This window comes from Carica papaya, chromosome 8 (assembly GCF_054855325.1).
Source record: "Carica papaya isolate Zhongbai chromosome 8, ASM5485532v1, whole genome shotgun sequence".
Taxonomy (NCBI): Eukaryota; Viridiplantae; Streptophyta; class Magnoliopsida; order Brassicales; family Caricaceae; genus Carica; species Carica papaya.
In genome coordinates, this window is record NC_142316.1 from 3,495,737 (window position 1) to 3,515,625 (window position 19,889).

At 30.0% G+C, this 19,889-nt stretch overlaps 1 protein-coding gene across 1 annotated transcript; it reads right to left on the reverse strand.

The window, feature by feature from the left end:
* Positions 1 to 11,579: 11,579 nt before the first annotated feature.
* LOC110820291 (beta-glucosidase 15-like) lies at positions 11,580 to 19,346 on the reverse strand. Its single transcript, XM_088208859.1, has 13 exons — positions 19,140 to 19,346; positions 18,934 to 19,003; positions 18,124 to 18,182; positions 17,883 to 17,958; positions 17,623 to 17,700; positions 17,408 to 17,495; positions 17,088 to 17,343; positions 15,596 to 15,711; positions 12,537 to 12,751; positions 12,387 to 12,418; positions 12,122 to 12,224; positions 11,956 to 12,052; positions 11,580 to 11,887 (listed from the first exon to the last, which is right to left on the reverse strand). Exons 1-13 carry the CDS (start codon positions 19,281 to 19,283, stop codon positions 11,719 to 11,721), a joined length of 1,503 nt encoding a protein of 500 aa, XP_088064985.1. The 5' UTR covers positions 19,284 to 19,346; the 3' UTR covers positions 11,580 to 11,718.
* Positions 19,347 to 19,889: the final 543 nt, after the last annotated feature.

The window sequence follows — 19,889 nt, forward strand, 5'->3', positions numbered from 1 at the left end:
GATTTTAACTGGGGTGAAGTGGGGGGTGTAACGGACAACGACAAGAAAAGATGGGTAAGAAAGGAACAGTAGTAGAAGTAACTGAAGATTTGATTTTTTTTTTTTTTAATGTACATACATTCATACATATATATATATATATATAAATAAATAAAGGTCCTTAAAAAATATTAATGTTCATTATTAAGCAACAGTTATACCTCTTACAGATAATCCGGAAGCCAACAGTTCCACAGGTCCACAACTGAAAAAAAAAAAAAAAATCAAAATTCAATACATATAAAGAATCCATTTTTAAATGTTTAGCCAGCCAGTGTTTAATGAGTTTGTGAGAATTAATGCACTGAAAGAAATAAATTTTTAAATTTGGCTGGCCATTTTTAAATGTTAAATCTGATTTTTTTTTTTTTTTTAATGGAATTTTAAGGTATTCAAATAAACAATTTGAGTGTTTCCCATAGTTGAAAATTTGATGGAGATATAGATTTTATTTATGTATTTAAATATGTATATGTATATGTAAATGTTGGGGTGTAATAATGAATTAGAATTAGAATTAGAATTTCAATTATAAAAAGTTTAATTATCCAAATACAATTATAAGCCTTTATTTATATAACTAGTCTTGCAAATGATATACATTTTTAGAGACACAATTTCCATTATATGTTTCATATTCCATTGCCAGAGATGGAATTATATGCTTACCAACATATAATTCCAAAAAATTTATTTAATTACAATTAATCTTATCTTTTAAAATAAAAATTAAAGGCACAAATTTTGAATAATTAAACCTTTCAAAAGATTAGAAAATAAAATATTAGGGTTTAAATTTAAATTAAACTTTATTTAAATTTGTGTTCGTTATGAAATAAAAACATAATATTAAAGAAACCCAAATAATAAACAATACAAATCGATAGAAATAACTAATTAATATAAAATAATAATAATAATTTTAAAATGTACAATATATTATGTTTAATAAATGTATATGTATATATGTAAAATATTTAATTTAGTAATAGATAAACCATCACATTCACGAGGATGGAAGCTGAGAATAATTAAATTAAGGTAAATGAATTATAAATTTAAAATTTAATTATTGATGAATAAACTTTAAGAACAAGACAAGCTGTAGAACAGCGAGAATGTTAAACTGGATAGCTTTTCCAGCATTTTCTCCTCAGTTTTCTTCTCCCTTTGATTCGATTCTCCATCTCCCATCTCTAATATAAATATATATATATATATATATATGTATACATACATATATATATAATATGTCCTTCTCTTAACTCATATCATGATTAATTAATAAGTAAAAAACAAAGTTTTAACTTAATCACCATCATCAAGGTATTAAAAATTAATCAATAGTAAACAAATGGAATTGTTAATGGTTATATATATATATATATATATGGAGACAAAAGCTTAGATCATATCCGAGGATCAATCGAGGCAAACTCATCTGACAAGCTTTGATTCATAATATAGCACCTTGGGAGAATGTTTATGTTTGATATATTTTAATACTGTCTTAATAATTGATTCTGGTAAATTATGCATTTCTAAACTTCATTGTTGAGAAATAATTCACCACATGTAAATGATTTTTGTAAGAAGAAAATATATTTTGTATATATGTAATATGTGATTTAAATCATAGCAGTTTGCTTTCTTTTTTCTAAGAGAATTTATCATGATTGTTTTTTTTTAATCGATTAATTTTGATTTTACAGAAAATTCCCATTAACGCAAATAACCATCAGCTCTTGCGAGAAATAATCTATACATAAAATATTATATCATAATAAGTGTATATTATTTATATGGACATGCATTCTGTTCTTTTAATATCCTTTTTTAAATTTAAGATAGAAATATTGATCGATAGTAATTTAATTTTTTGAAAACTATATCTTGAAAATAACTAACGAGAGGATTCTTGATAAAAATATATGTAAAGTCCTAAAACTTTAAGAAAATGAATATATATTGTAATGGCGGTAGTAATTAAGAACTCAGGGTTTACATTCGTTACACAATAATTCAGAATACCCAATAGAAATACGGGAATGTTTCTTTGAGAAAGTTTCAATAACCAAATAAATAAACGAAAGAAAACACAACTAAAAATCCTATAGAATTAACCTTCGTTTGACAACTTTGATGGGATGCGGGAGGCAGCTTTTATTCGCAACTTTCTTACTGTTCAGGATCTGAATCTTGATCTTCTTTATCTGAAATGGTTAAATAAGAAGAATAAATTACACTAAATCAGTAAGAATATCATGCTTAACACCGACACGGAAAATCAAAAGTTGATAAAAAAAATCATAAAACAACTCATTGAGTCATTATCTTTTTTTAAATAAATTCATTTAATATAAAAACTGTTATTTCATACTTATTCTTATGAGCTTTCAAAATCGACCTATGAATACAATAACCACGATAGCATTTCATTACACATTTAAATGAACAATACAATAAACTTACCTTTTTACCCGTTTACTAGTACCTCTGGGGGTTCATAGGGATCTCCCCTACGCGTTGACCCAATATGCAAGTTATTAATTAACTGATCGCCTTCATACCTCGTTCGATAATGAGCGTCAAACATACTATTGTTTCAATACCTTATCTGGTATGAGAGTGATCTATAACTCCCAACCCCTTCCGTTATGGGACTTCTCAGCCCCGTTCGACTGAAGTAATATTCACGGTAGGATTTTTCTTATGCACCAGATCCGTACATCCTTTCTTAGGGTACCCGTAAGTCGTTCATACTTATATCAACATCATTAACCAATCATCAATTATATACTAACATTTCATATTTACAGATCAATAGTAAGTCATGCAAATAGACAATACGCAAATTAAGAAAATGGGATTAGAGCATTTGCTTCGAATTAGTCAATGGTGAGAATAATCAGTCAAGCAATCAATGAACAAGACAGCAATTTAAATCGATAAATAATAGCAATTTATACAGTATAGGAATAACTAGACAACACAGTTATGACAAATATACACTAACCAATTACTAACTCCACTGGTGCCCTGTATTCAATTAAGTAGGAATTTCTAATATTTACAAAACACATTGTTATTCATTATTAGACTTTAATTTACCGTAACAGGAGAAAATGATGAGAGATTCTTATCCCGATCAGTATTCGAAACATCGTCTTTTTTACTGCACCTTCTGACGGTTCTTGGATTTTCTGAATTTTTCTGCGGAAATCAAAAACACGCGTCACGTATTCCAAAATACCTCAAAAATGCATAAATGAGCATTTTTGAATTTTTTCAGCCAGTTTAGGTTCCCGCACGGTCCCGTCGCCGTACTCTAGTGCCGACTCTGCCGTTCACGGCAGCAATTCCTCTCGATCTAGCCGTTTTCGATCGATTTTGGCCAGTTTTGCATGAAACCTTACAAAAGACAGGGTTAAGGAACCTATGTCGACTGAAAAAGAAAAAAAATCGAGACCCTACCGGCAAAGGGTATTCCAGTACGGCAGCTCCGTTGTCCTCCTCTTGCAGTCGGGACTTCTCTTTACCTAACCTGCAACAGAATGAGACGAGAAACACGAAGGTCAAAATATCGAGGGAAACGAAAAATGAGAAATGGCTCATCGAATGGGTTTTTGAGTTGCAGCCATCGCGTCTCGGCCGAGTTTCGCTTGCGTTTTTCAACTCACTCTTTGGCCTTTTGGCTCCGATATAGGTGTGGAGAGGTTCGAAATTCAATTTCGTACAAAAGGAAAAAAATTTTTTACTTTTTCAGCGTCGGTGGTGCCTCCGGTGCAGCGACAGACGGTGGCCGGTCTTCTTCTCTTGTGGCTTGGTCGCTTTTCGGCCACCCATCTTCTTTTTCTCCGATCTCCTCTTTGGCAACTAGAGTTAGAGTTTCCTGTGAAGAGGAGTTTCAATACTCATCTTCATTAAATCTAGGCCGTCTGTTAGAGGAGATGCAACCTATTTTTAGTCGTTGGATCACTCTTATTTGGACAATTAATCTGGGTCACACAATCTGATCAAATCTAGTCGTTCGATCGTGCTTGAAGAGGAAACGTATATGGATCGTCCGTGCGCGTAGGATGTGATCTGGGCCGTTGGATCTGCTGGCACACGGATCGCCCCCGTGAACGCATGTCCAAGTGTCTGCCACGCAGCGCACGGAGACTGGCCGTGATGCTAACGTGGCGGTCTACGTGGCCAAAATTTTATTAATTTCATTTTTACTCCAATTTTCTAGTTATGATTTTCGAAAATATTTTCAAATGCATTTAAAATCCAATTTTCTTCAAAAATTCACAAAAAAATTAAAAACTAAATAATTTTAATTTATTATTTTATTAATAATAAATTATCTCGAGTCAAATTTTCGGATCTAAATATTGCAATATTAGTTAAATAAGAGTAAGAAAATTAAATTGAGACTGCTTTGAGTAATATGATGAGGAACAAAGTAATAACCAATTTCAATATCAGGAAAAAAAAAAGTGAAGAAGTTCTACTGATTACCTAAAAAGTCAATAAACATCTTCAGATTAGTAGAGAAAATTAAATTGAGACTGCTTTGAGTAATATGATGAGGAACAAAGTAATAACCAATTTCAATATCAGGAAAAAAAAAAGTGAAGAAGTTCTACTGATTACCTAAAAAGTCAATAAACATCTTCAGATTAGTAGAATAACCAAAAATATATTAGCTATCCTAGAAACCAAAAAGTTCTCAGCTACTCGAAATGTTTAGAAACACCATAAGTTACTCATAATTCCTAAAAACATGCTCAAGTTCCAAAAGTCGTGGCAATATCCCTAAATACTTGGAATATCCATAACGAGCCCAATTACCAACGCTCATAAGAATTATACTATGTGAAATTGAAAACCTCTTGATGACCTAAAGTAGAAGGATTAGTCATCAGGATTATACTATGTAAAATTGGGACATAAAAAACATAGAGAAAAAGCTAAAAAAATAAGGTGGGATCTTCACATGTGGCACGATTTTGTCTTGAAAGAAGCCAAAGGATATCAATGTTTTACCAAGAATAGAATATTTTTACTCCTATGTAGGAAAGGTGTAAGTAACTTATTTAAACATTATCCTTCTAAAAAGGATATGTGGAAATTGATATTGTTTCATAACTTTCGAGTTATTCTCTTTAAGCACTTCTTTTCCGTTCATGACTGATCTTTATACTTTCAACATGTGTGTCTCATCTTAGTTTTTTTTTCATATTTTTGTGAGATATTTGATGGACTCGCAATCTTGGAATGCACCAAGCAAAATAGGTGTCCCCAAATGAATTGATACTGCAATTACAAATTAAATTTGATGAGTTTGAAATGTCCATGACATTGAACAAATACATATAAAACGAGAATCAACCTATAAGGTGGTGCCCTCCACCACTTGATACGTCCAAACTTAATTGTAATGCGTTTCTTGGTAATGATGGATGGTTGTGATCGGCCCCTATTTGTTGTAATATTAATCGGATAAATATCATTCGCTGCCATAAGAATAGTCCCAACTTGTTTAGCCATAGTTTGAAGTACAACTAGCAAGACAGCAGGGTTTGAATTCTATGCAAGTCGGATATATTTCCGAAGAGTTTATCATTTGCTCCAACTCTTGGGATGTCTAGTCCTGAGTTAGGTTTAGTATTTGATGGTATTATGTTGATTGGTGTTTTTTTTCACTTATGTTTGGTTCATGGTTCCTAGAGATAGTAGAGTGAAATAGCTAGAAGGACACTTCATTCATAATGGGAATTTTGTGATACTGAAATCTCCTAATTTTCTGGTTCCTCTTTTGCAACAAGATATGTATGGTCCTGAAAAGATGATCAAGAAATTTTTCATATTTCCCATACACATGATAGTCTTTTTCTTTTTTCGAGCCAAAACCAATAAACTTCGCAAATTTTCCATCTACTTTACTAAAAAAAGACATTACAAAATCCATCTTTGTCAAGTTATCTGTAGGAAATTAAATTTAGACGAATATCAGGTACACGTCTGACATCCATTTGCAAGAATCACAAGAAAAGAGCTATCCCGCAAGTCGTGTTAAGTATAGCATCCAGCTTTAAAGTAATGCAGAAGAAATACATGCGTACAGAGTTCTTTGCGTTCCATTTTTCAGTTCCAAGATAGCACATATAGGGCAATGTGCTCACACTGATTTCAGTCTCAGAACATAATATCATAAGAATATATTACATTTACCCATGAAATTTAAACAGAGCTTATTAATTGACTAACCAGTTAACCCTTGAATTCTTCCACTGGTGAGCCTTGAGGTTCAGATGATTTCTGATAGGATATGGAGATCAGCTCAGACCTATACTTCTCCTCACCATCATAATCTGTGTCTTCAACTACTTTCTCACCAATTATATTTCCCGAGGAGAGTTTTGAGGCAGTAATCTTGTCTGAAGCAGTAATCTTATCTGGTAAAGAGTAAGAAATTGCAATAAGTGACTCCCGTGTCACTTCCTCAGGAGCCTCGTTTCCAGTTTCTCTTTTATCCATAAAATGCCGATCTACAGTCTGTGCACATATGAAATCAGATCATCCTATTCAGAAAGTCTAATTCACAAATGGATTTTATTACGATGTCTCCATGACTCAGAAATATAGTATAACATTTTGTAGTACTTAAATAACATCAGAAAGTTACATTTTATAGTAAATTATTATATATTGTTAGTTGATTACACTATGTTATCAAATTACTTATGAAACTTTATGAACTTACCCTACAGACATGATGTCCAATTTACAATCTAGAAGAAAGAAACCGAAAAGGTCATAGAAAGAGGGAGGATTCGGGAGTATGAAAAAGATTATAACTCCCAATTCTCATCGAAGTGATGAGATGTTGGCATCAATGGAAAGCTTATGGTATATAAACTATAACTATGTTAGTTTGGTGAGTAGGTAAAAAAAAAAAACCAGTCAGAAACCTACTGCCAGAGAAGTATTGCCTTTTCCTTTCAAGGGGTGAGGGATTGGGTGGGGGGGGGTGGGCCTTTGCAGACCTAACTACAATATTGCAAATCTAATTGGATGAGGGATCGGTTTTAGTTAATCACATGTCTAAATACTATAATATTGAGTTCTAAATTAGCTTTGGGGACTTACCTACAATATTACAAATCTGATCCTCCCTTCCTCTCTTCTCTTCTCTCTTCTCTTCTCTTCTCTTTTTTCAAGGCTCTTTTTTAGCTAGTATTTTTAGATCCAATCTCAATAAATAAGTACATATATATATAGGGTGGTTTCTACTCATGGATGAAGTTGACGAACAGATTAATCAATATATTGATTTCATCTTACCATCAGAATTTCACATTCATAAACAGTTACACATTTCCATCCGACTTGTTGAAGAGAATTACCAAGCAAAAAAGTTTGACGATGGCTGGCTCGGTGAGAGAATAGTTTTAGGCTTGGAGGGTATTACTAGAGAGAGGAAACATATGAGTCTCATTACCTTGCTATCTTTTGGGTAATGTTGAAAAGAAAAACATGAAAGTTTTTGGAGGGTAGGAAGACGAATTTGATAGAGTCAAAGATAGATGGTTCAAGATCCTATATTTTTTATTATGGGTGAAAGAGAATTTTGAGGATATTATTAATATTTTGATTGACATGTAAATATTTTTTACAATGTATTAGCGCTTCCTTTGTATTTGTGAATGAATGAATCAAACCATACTTTCTGTCTCAAAAATTATTCTTATTAGAATTAGTTTGTAATTTTATTAATTGGAGCATTCAAATAAATAATAAATTCTGAGAGTTTCTTAATTTCTGGTTGTGACATAATCATTAGGTGTGATGTCTAGATTTTTATCTCCAAATCACTAATTGGATTAATCAACCCTAATTGTCTTACATCACTTAGTATGTGAATTGTATTCCCTTGGTGCTCTTGAATATGCACATTTAATTTCAAAAAGATAATAATGACCAAACTCACAAGGCAAAAATCGTACTTTATCTCATGGGATGTTTAATATGCTTCAGAACATGACTCTAATAGCGACTTTTTTCCTGCATTGTGTTATGCCTTGGAGACTACGGACCCACTTACTTGAAACTTCGGTGTTTCTTGGGTCTCTTCTTCACACCTCAAATCCTTCATTTCCTCAGCTTTCTATGGTGTTGGTAGGGATAAGGACGATAAGTTTGTATGGGTATGGGTCTCTTTTTGCTCAGTTGTAAGTGTTATGGCTTAAGAGAAATGCCAGGATTTTAGGAATACTTTTCCTCCCCCCGGGTTAGACTCTGTATTTTTGCATTTCTGAGTTAAATGCATGTTTGCTTTGGAGAGAGATTAAGAAATACTCGGGCCTTCTCCGTTCCTGTCTTTCTTTTCTCTTTTTGGGAGGATATTTAGTCCTCCTTTGTTGTTTCCATCTTTCTTCTCCTAATAATATATTTTTCTCACGGTCTTGGTCCAGTTCTATCTAACATCTCGGATTGTCAAAGGTGAAGAGAAGCTCATGAATAACAGTTATAACATCACAAGATGGGAAATTTCAAGCAGCAAGATCCATGATATCAAATTATCAATTTGTGAAATCATGATCAGATATAAATCATGTGTTAATTGATAATTTGTTAATACCTAACCAATATAATCAAATAACCATTGCCCCATATTATATACATATAGTTTCTTCTGCATATGCTACTCCAATTTAAAAAAAAAGGAACTGGGTCTAATTGTTATGAAAAACTCACCTTTATGCAAGCAGATTCAAAATGTTTGATGCAACCGCAATTCTAAATCAACCGCCACAATCAATCCAATACGAAATTTAACATACCGATGGCAGTGTCTTATGCATTCATGTTTATATGTACAATCTATATTCTCGGAAAACTTTTCAATAGATTTCCGCAAAACTATATATGATGTCGATAGAAAATTAGAAAATTCGGATCTGAGAACAGCCTTGGTTTCTAAAAATTCCACCAAATTCATTCTCCTCCACTATTAGTATATACAATTGCCACGTGTTCAGTTCTTAACCACAATTTAAGAAAACCAGCATTCCTATTTTTTTCTACCTAACAACCACCATGTTCCCTTGATTTTGCTTGCTTTATTCTCTCTCATCATCTAAACTTGAATATGTCTAAGATTAGAATTCAAATCTTTTCAATCAATCCATTAATTTTATCTTCTTAAGTCTCGCAAAGTAGCGAATGAAAAAGCGTGAAATCTTAAAAAGTCACTTATGGCACCCAATTTCACACGAATTTTTAAATTGAACCAACTTACAAATATTGAGTGATGAAGTATAAATAATAAATTAAGTCTGCTGCCTATCCGCGCTTCTAGCGTGAAAAGGGGAGTTTAAATCATAGCTACCACCTAGTTCCTTTCAATCAAATTTTCAATCTTATGGGTTTCCATAGGAAGAAATATGTTGGATTATAACCAAAAGATTTGAGTATTTTTTTTACTAAAAAGTTTGAGTAATTTTCTACAATCAATAGTTTCACACTAAGGAGAGTTTAAAGAAATGGATTATTTAACCCATAGGCCCAACTTGCTTCCAATAGCTTGGTGAAAATCTTCAAATTTTAAAGAATATTCTAATATTCATAATAATTTTAGAATATAAATTTTTAAAAAAGTAAAAAAAAAAAAAAATCTAAAAAAGGATCATCCCATTTTTGAATTAAGTTTCCTCAAATACAGCCGAAAAAGAACTTCTTAACAAAAACGGGACCTTGAAAATCTTCCTAATTTATTAGGCACTTTCACCCAGATATTTTCATCTCAAAGCACTACAATCACTATCACAGGCCTGTTGGCATGATGGTACTGTAAACCAACCCAAGGGCTTATTGACCGAATGATACCTGCATCCTGTGTGGTGCTTTCAGATGTTCACTTCAAAACTTACTAAAACCTTCAAGAATTATCAAAAATAAACAGAAACAACAACCAACCCCTTGTGGATGCTTTCTTAAACCATAACACATGCCCTTTTAATGGCTACCAGAATAGAAGAGAGCAAGAGAGCTAGCAGTACATCCCCCAGCAAACAATCCGTACCAATTTACTCATCATATAAACTAAAATCCAGAACAGTTACTTTTTCTCTTTACGATTTCTAAAATCTTCCACTTCATATCAGTCGACTCCCAACACTTCCTAATCCTCTACAAAGTCAACGCCTTAGAAAATCCTGAAATTTTTCCATAAACAGATCTATCACAGAATATTTCATTTCCAGTTTTACTAGCTTGACTCCTTTCTCCCGCCTCAATCCTAGGGTCAATCATCATCAGATCCTCTATTTCTCGAAGAGATTTACTCCATAAACAACTATCTACTACTTGAACAATTAATCACGTGTAGAGCAGTAAGCAAAATTTACTCAAACAATCACATAAACAGAAGACCATGAGATCGAATCCAGAACATGGTCTAAAAATAGAAACTACGGCATATATAGAACTCGTAACAATAACACATACACTTATAAGTTTTCACGAAATCCAGTTGAGTTCTGATGATGATTTGTTTGCTATACCAGAATCTTAAGCACCAAAAAGCATGAAACTAGCGATAGATCTTGAAAACAAAACAGAGAAAAAAGAAGAAACAGAAGAGAGAATAAAAAAGGACGAAGATAAAAGAATCGGAGACTTACCGAAATGATGACCGAAGAAACTCAGGATTTGAAGGTTGAAGAAGAGGATGAAGAAGAGGAAGGAGAGGAAGAAAGAAATGAAAGAAACTGAGAGTAAAGTGCAGGGGGTACAGAGGAGGAGGGAATAAAGAAGAGAGAATAAGCGAGAAAACCGTGTCGGGGCAAAATTGGAAATTCAACCAATTAAGATTGATGAATGACGTAATTGACACGTCACCAGCAAAACTTTAAGACACAATGATTTGATTTATGGTTTCTCGTCAAACGGTTTAATTTTATTTTATTTTATTTTATTTAATTTGATTGGGTGATCGGTATGAGATTTTGTGAGATCAAAATTATTTTATTAATTTAATTTGTAATCATTATTATTTATTACTAATCCATTAAATAAATATTTTTTTTTATCAAAATCTTTTTCTTTTAAATATTCCATTCCATAATTTTATAAAGAAAAGTTTCCTTTTTTGTAATTTATTATTAAATTGAAATATAAATTTAATAATAATATTCAAATTCTAACATTCTAATATATATTTATTTTTTAAGTATATAAAAATAAATATTAGTAAACTAAGATGTCCAAGATGTACTTCTATAAGTAAAAAGGGATCGAATGGATATTAATTGAATTCGAAAGGGTTATGACCTGATTGATTTTGAATGGCGATACATGGCTGGTCCATATATATATATATAATTTATTAATATACGTTGAATTAATGTTTAGAATATTTAAAATCATCTTAGTCAATAGCAATTACATATTTTTTTTATTTAAAGTATTTGTAAATAATAGTTTAATCTATTTAGATCTTTGTATTTAATGATATGAAATATTTTGCTAGTGGAATAAAGTTTGATCTCTTTATTCGAAATTCATATATTTAAAAATTGTTGTGGGCTTTTCTCCTAACCACCCACCATTATAATATTGCAATGATTATATATATTTTATAGAACTTTAAAATATTTCTCATAAAATATATGTAACATTTTTATGTCATTCTTCTAAGAATTTCTTGAACCATTTTGCAGATTTCTTCAAAAGTCGCTTCAAGTTGTTCTTGTAATCTACATAAATTAACCCAAAACGAACTGTGTAGCCGTCTCTCCACTCGAAATTGTCTAACAATGACCATGCAAAGAACCCCTTCACATTGACTCCCCTCCTTTAAAAAAAAGAGTTATTCATGAATATTTTATTTTTTGTCTAGAAAAGTTCAATCTTTACACTTACTTTATGGCATTTCGAATCATTTGAAGATGACTGTTATAGTAATCTATTCTATACTCGTCCTCAAGAAATATCTCGTTAGAACTAGCTTCATCAACTCCTGTAAATTAATCCATTAAGAATTACAAGTTAATCAAATTAACTTCTCATTAATCAAACAATTGCTTACCATTTTCTGTTATGTAGATGATTGGATCTTTGAATTTATACTTGACATAGAGCAAAAGATCATGAATTCCCTTTGGATATACAAAAAGCCAATCCGAAGCAGCCTGTGAAGAGATCAATCAAAAAAATGCTCAATTTTTTTTTGGCAATTTTGAGTTCACACATGTAAAAAATACAAGAATATCTTAATACACTAATAAAAAAGATAAGTATTCGACAAACAAAAATATCAATGATTATGTGTATAAATCATTAAATAGTATAACCTTTAGACCGATGTGTACGCCATTTCGCTCATCTGATCATGTAATGAAATCATTAGTATTTTTACCACGAAAAAAAAAACATATAGGAAAAATACTTAAACTGTAATGTAGTTAATTAATTTTAAAATTTAAGAGTTAATAGTAAATAACTTGTAAGTCTAACACATGGGTCTGAGTTTAAGCTTATGTTTGTAGTTGCACAAGAGATATCAGAAGCATAATTTGATGAATAATAGTTTATTCCAATAAAATCGAAGGACCCTTTCAGCATTGAAGATTGCTTGTCAGAAAATTGAGGAAGACGATCCTTGACGAGATTTATCATATCCGCAGGATAGGTTCCTGATGTCAATGGCTCTAAAAACCTATAGACAAAATTTGATTAATTAAGAAATAATATACTAAAGATATTTATAAGAAAATTAATCTAGCATGTAAGCATGTGTTTATATGTACGTATATGTATATAGTAAAATAGGCAATTTTACAAGTATATCAAAGGTCCCATTTTGGTGCATCTTTTTGCTTTAACTTTGTGTTTCAAAAATACTTTTGCAACTAATAAACCAAGCACAAAGTGCTTTTAAGGATAACCAAAATCAAAATACATTTATGGTAGGTTTAAAACTAAAAGTTACAATGTGTAAAATAATGTTAACTAATCTAGCATGTATGTATATGCGTGTGTGTGTGTGTATATATATATGTATGTGTGGATAATAAAATAGGCCAAGAATTTTACAATTATATCAAAAGTCCTATTTGACCCATTTTTTCTGATTCGGTTTTGCATTTTAAAATATTTTTACAATTAATTGACAAAACACAAAGTGTTTTTAACATACAGTCGAAATCAAAATATATTTTTAATAATTTAAAGCTAAAATTTACAATATATAACTTTTAGAAAATGAATTTAACTTTATTAAATTATATATCTGGAATCTCAAAACTATCCTCTTCTAAAATGTTTTATTATAGACGTACTCCATATGTATCATCAGACACTTCGTCTTGCATATTTTCTTAAACTAGTGCATCCTCCTCTACCTCCCTCTTCATGAGCAACCATCTCCAACTAGTAGCCTCAACGATTCACCACTAACATGCCATTGGCACGTTATACCTATATGTTTGTTACACCTATATATTATGTATCAAACTCATTTTATATCTATACATTTGTGTACAAGTGATGAGTTAAACTAATGAGGCTTAAAGAATTTTTTGAAACTTATACGTAATAACATAGTATAATAGTTTCAATATAATAGGATTCTTCTTCTTCTTTTCTTTTTCCTTCTTCTCGTACCGCACTGTATTTTCTATTGAATATATTCTCCTTTGAACTCTAAAAATATAATATATGTATTGATCTTGAACTATGAGAACTTTTGCAACTCTTTGTTAGTAGATTTAAGTTGCCTTATAATAATAATAATAATAATAATAATAATAAAAGAAACTTACATGTCAAACTGATTTACTTCCTAAATTCTATATATGGAGTACATTACTTTATTTTAAAAGGACTAACTACTAATTGCATGTATTTTCTCTCTCTCCCTCTCAAGTATTCTTATGTGTTATAAACTTGAGAAGTTTGTGCATATATGTGATACTTTACATAAGACATTTTGTTTTTATTTCTCAAAACAAAAAATTAAAATTTAACATAATCCTTCAAGACTTCCATAAACAGACAACTCCATTTCCAATACTTGAAGGAGGATAAACTTATGGCATATATTTTAGTGTAGAGTACTTAGATGGTCCTTCTGCAATTAAGTTCAATATTGTAATCTTCATAAATCTTATTATAGACTAATTATCCAACTTAACCTAATTTCCTTTTAGGAGATTCATGCGAAAATCTATCTCACATGGAATCATCTTCTGGTGAAATAAGAATTTCAACACGACCAATCTTAATGCTAAAAATGATGCTCAATTAGTTATGTCAAAGAAATGCAAAATCTTTTTCTAACTCTCCCTCGATTAAATCTCAATCAATTGGCTAGCAATCTTTTTATATCGTAAATACTCTTGTCAAATTGGCTAGTGATTTTGAATGAAAAGAGAGAAAACAAGGTGGAGATGGCAAGTTCACTCCTAGATGGTGGTCCAATTTTTGATGGACAAATGATATAAAGTCCACCCTAATGGACAACTAGTACGGAACTCCATATTGATGGATCAATCATGTGGAAACCCACCTTACCTTAGTATAGGAACAATGTAGAACTATGTCTTTCAAAAAGACTTTAAGAAGTTTGTGGATAAAAAAATAACTAAAAATAAGGAAACTCATAAAAAGATTTAGATAATGCTCCTTTACAATGCTATCATTTGATTGCCTAGGAACCCAAATGAAATGCTTGCATAAGTGAATATGTGAATTGTCTACTTAAGTGAATAGGAAATCTTTTAGCCTAGTGGGTAAGAAATGAAAAAATAAAAATAAAATAATATGTAAATGTAGATCAAATATGTATATTTTTTTAATATATTATTATTTTCAAAAATTTGTTAAACCTTTCTTATTTAAAACTTTTTTCACTTAAATAAGTAGGAATCCTTAACAATAAAAAAAAAAATTAAAACACATAAAATGTCACATGGTGACAGGTGAAATGACAAAAGACTGTTCTTTGGAGGAGGCAACAAACCATAACGCATCCTAACACCTTAGGAAAGGCAATATAACCCTTCCCATAAGGTTCTATGCCAAATTTTACCTCCATAATGATTATTATTCTACCAAAAGTTATTAACTAACTCTTTGTGCACTTACTAACAATATGAAGACACATCTTATAAACCCAATGAACACAGTACTCCTATAAATAAGTCGGGGAATGTATGCATATACAATTTTTATTCTCATATTTATACTCTAATATTTTTTAATCAAGTTACCTTTATTAATTTGGACTTCATAATGGTACCTTAGAATAAAAGACAAAGATAAGGTTTATCTATCTTAACGATGATCTAGCTATCATATCATGATTTAATATCCTCTTACTCACTTTGTCACTTATCAAAATCTATATATGTGACAATTAAAATATCTTACATTAATCAAATTATAAGATACTTCTAAGAAAAATAATAAACAATTAATTGATAAACTTCCTTTTGATTACTTTTCAAATTATTCAAATAAGAATTTGACAATTAAGTTAACTTGAATCATAAATTTTTACCAATCAAGTGTAAAAGCCATAGCTCGAGAAGCTGCAAACCGATCTGCATATGATTCAGAATAGGGTATAGTCCAAGGTGAATTTAATGTTATCCCAATTTGACCTTTTTGAGAAGCCTACAAAAGTGAAAATCACCCATGAAATTAATAACTATAGTGGTTGTAAATATTTAATTTCATAAATTCCATTATTTTTTAGAATATTTAACTTTTAAAAGTTATAAGTCACTGAGTTCAAACTACTACTATTTCATTTTTCTCTTAGAATTAAAATTTCAACACCAAAGAATGTGACCTTAGTCCATGTAATTTCATTTTCTTCATAAATGCCCAATGGATGGAGACTTAAAAACATGAACATCCTCTATTCCCATTATGTTAAAAGTATGGAGAAAGGTGTTACCTTTCTTTGAGTTTGTGATGAGAAAAGAAATATGGTTAAGAGTTCACTAAATGGATTATGTTTTACATGCCAACAATGTCTTTATCAATTTTGGTTGTCTAATATCTATTTCTTAGTTTGCAATGAATGAAAAGAAATCTTACACAAAGAGATTCGGTTAATTATGTCCTAATTAACATTATCCTATGGTCAAAATATGAAGTTTATTAATCATCTATTTTGACTTTATGTTTCCTCTTAGAAGCTAAGTTCTTGTTTTAGCATGGTGGGGAATCAATCGGGATCCCCTAAGTTTCTTAGAAGGTATAGTGTTCTTTATTGAGAAAGAAACTTATCTATTGGGATATTTAAACTTCCTATCATTTTTTTTTTGGTATGGTAATATAGTCCATCTAATTAAAAACTAATGATTTTTTTTCTTCTGCAAAAAGATCCTCTTCTTTCATAAGTACGAGAATTTGGTCAGTGTCAAATCAATTTTGTATATTAAAGTTACTTTCTCACCTCACAGTTATTAAGTTATAAGTAATGATCTTTTCATTACTATTTTTAAGTGAAAATTAATAAGAAAAATCTTATTTTTAGCGAGATAACTAGACTAAATTCATCTTATACCTAGTAATTAGACATCTAATGTAAATAGTTAAGCCTTGAATAAATTTAGACCTACTAATATTGGAGGTGTGCGTAGAGATTGTTGTAAAATAGAAAAGAATTTAAGGTTATGGAATCGAATATGGCATAGATTCTGGCCATTGGAAAAGGTCTTTTATATTATTTCACAAAGGTGGTTGATAAAGTCTCTTTTTGAATTATGGTAAATGATTCATGTATTGTTATTTTTAGGTTAATGACGATGTGCTACTTGGCCTCTAAATAATGTGGCAAATGAAAATAAATCTATTTTTGTATAATGCTATTTTTCCATATCAGGAAATAAAGGAATTACTCAAACCATTCTAAACTATAACAATTACATATAATTGGTTATAATAAAATGATTGAATCACATGATATACAATGTCCAAATATAGTTAAGGTATGATGTACATATATACATGATAAATTAAAGGATTGTTAATCAACTAACCTGATACTTATCTCGATACACTTTAACTGCAGTTGCATGAGTAAGAAGAAAGTTATGGGCAACAATGTATGGTTCAGTAGCTGAATCACCAGCCGTGCAGTTGGGATTAACAAACTTGGAACATCGCCCTGGTGCAAACATACCATCGGTATAGGCTCTCTTCACAACAGTATATGGCTCATTAAGGGTTATCCAATGTTTTACTCTGTCACCAAACTCTTTAAAGCATAACTCTGCATAATCTTGGAAATCCTTCCTATAAATTATAATAACAATTAGTTGCAAATGTAAGTATATCACTTAAATAGTAGGATACTTACACAATTTGAGAACCACGAAAACCGCCATAAGCATCTTCTAGGGTTTGTGGAGTATCCCAATGGAAGAGGGTGATAAACGGCTTCACTCCTGCAATTCAATTTTCGTATTTGCGAATCATCAGCTCAGTAATAAGAGTATTACGTCATTTGAACTTGAACGCTCTTTATCTAAAATTAATTAAAATAATATAGAAAAAATTAGTTTGTAATATTACCATTCGATATAAGCTCGTTAATAAGATTGTTGTAATATTGGATTCCCTCATTGTTTATTCCTCCACTTAGTTTTCCACCTAAAACAACCAATTCAATTGTTAAAAATTAAATTACTTGTAAACCCAAAAAAAAAAAAAAAAAGCTTTCATTTTTGACCTATAAATTCAGTTAAATATTAAAAAAAATTTGATGCATTATCCAATATATATATATATATATATATATGTATATATAAAGACAAGGAGGATATATAGCTTACGGGGTAATATTCTAGACCACGAGATAGAAAATCTATATGCGTCAAAACCAATATTCTTCATTATTTGTACATCTTCCTGTCAAACCAAAATTTGTAGGAATAATTTGTTAAATTTGGAAAATACCCAAGTTGTATATTTTTCAACTATACACACACACACACATATATATATATATATATATATATGAAAATGGCATGTGTTGTAATAATGTATATATTTAATTTGTAGTTGAAAAAGTACTTTATAACGATGATATGAGTCATCTGCAATAGCTCCATTACTGTGGTCCTTGATCTTCTCTGCACAGTCACAACTTTGTTTACATTACAAGAAATCTACGTAATATTCCATTAATGATATTATATACCATTTCGTTAAAAACATATATCTTTTTAATTATTAATACATCAAGTAAATTAATATATTTATTAATTATGCAATGCACATACATCAATCAATCATAATATAATAAAATACGATAATACAATTTAATTTCAACTTTTAATCTCTAAGTAAATTCTTTCTTGTTTTGTTTGCATACTTGTGTTTCTAGGTTTATATATATATATATATATATATCTATATACTGGTTTACTAGATCAGAGCTTAAATTTTAGAATTTTAGATATATAGCTTTTGAACTAGTAACTCAACCAATGAACAAATATACAAACCCTAGAGCATCATCAATCATAATTTTATATTATATATATATACCCTTTGCTTTTCTTATCTTAAAATTATTTTTGATCATGATATAATTCATTAAAGATAAATTTTAACTTTATTATTTGTGTTTTTTTCTAAAATTTTGTAAATTTTTTTTTATAATTTATTATTTTATACTTTAAACATTAGTGAAATTTACTAATTTATTATTATTAAAAAATTAAATAAAATATATGAATTATTAGTAATATATGAATCATTAGTTAATAAGTTTTTTTTAAAAAAAAAACCTATAAATTTAAATTTAAAAACTTCGAACTAAAATTTATTTATAAATTAATTATAAACATCGAATAGATAAAAACGAGATAGAAAATTAACCAGGATATTTTTCGGTAAAGCTATCCCATATGCTAAGTCCTCTTCCACCTTCGTGTGCTGCACCTTCATACTACAAAATCAAACCCATCACCACAAAACCGTTAGAATCAAGATTTTCTTTAAGAAAATTGATCTTTTCCATATTGAATTGCAGGCAACATCATATATATATATGTGTGTGTGTGTGTATGATGATGGAGAGAGACCTGGTAAGCAGATGAGGCAGTTCCGAACAAGAAACCGGCCGGAAACTTGCTTCGACGAAGATGATGATTATTTTCCATTGCAGAACCATCTTTAAAAGCTAGCAGAGCCACAGTGATGATAAACCAGAATATTGATGGTGCCATTTTTGGGCAACAAGGTTGTTGTTTAGAGTTAGGAAGAGTATGAATGTAACACAATATATGTGTATATATATATATATGTAGACTCTCTTTAGGCTTTAATGCAAGTAATTTCTTACTTTTTTGAAAAAAGAATTGTTAAAACTAATACGACATCGTTAGTTTATTGTCATGACTTGAGAAGTAAGTAAATAAAAATTACAGCCAATAGAATATTATTTGTGTTTCAAGAAATGTATTCTCTACCTAATTCTTATGGATGATCTTTCTTGTTAACAAGAGAGATAAATCATGCTATATAATATAATATAATATATATATGTGTGTGTGTGTAGGGATGAAGTTTGAAATATTACATACGGATTAAATTATTAAATTAGTTTTCAAATTTTAATATTTACTACAATTTAATTGTTTATATTTTTTACTATAGTTTAGTACATAATATTTTTATTTATTTCAAAATGCTAATAATTCATTTCTTAAAGGAAAGTTAAAATGGTTATGTGATATTTGAATGTTTAAAAAAAAAATACCTTCAAAAATAATTTTGATTAATTAATTATTTAAAATTATTATTAATTTAATTAATTTATCAAAATTATTTTT

Bases quoted from the DNA above. Each gene is read 5' to 3' on its own strand.
- LOC110820291 (XM_088208859.1), bottom strand. From the start codon at position 19,283: ATGGCACCATCAATATTCTGGTTTATCATCACTGTGGCTCTGCTAGCT. The intron at 17,496-17,622 runs GTAATATTACAA...ATTGAATTGCAG, and splicing joins TAACGAGCTTATATCGAATG to GAGTGAAGCCGTTTATCACC. The intron at 15,712-17,087 runs GTTAGTTGATTA...TCACTTTTGTAG, and splicing joins TGTATCGAGATAAGTATCAG to GCTTCTCAAAAAGGTCAAAT.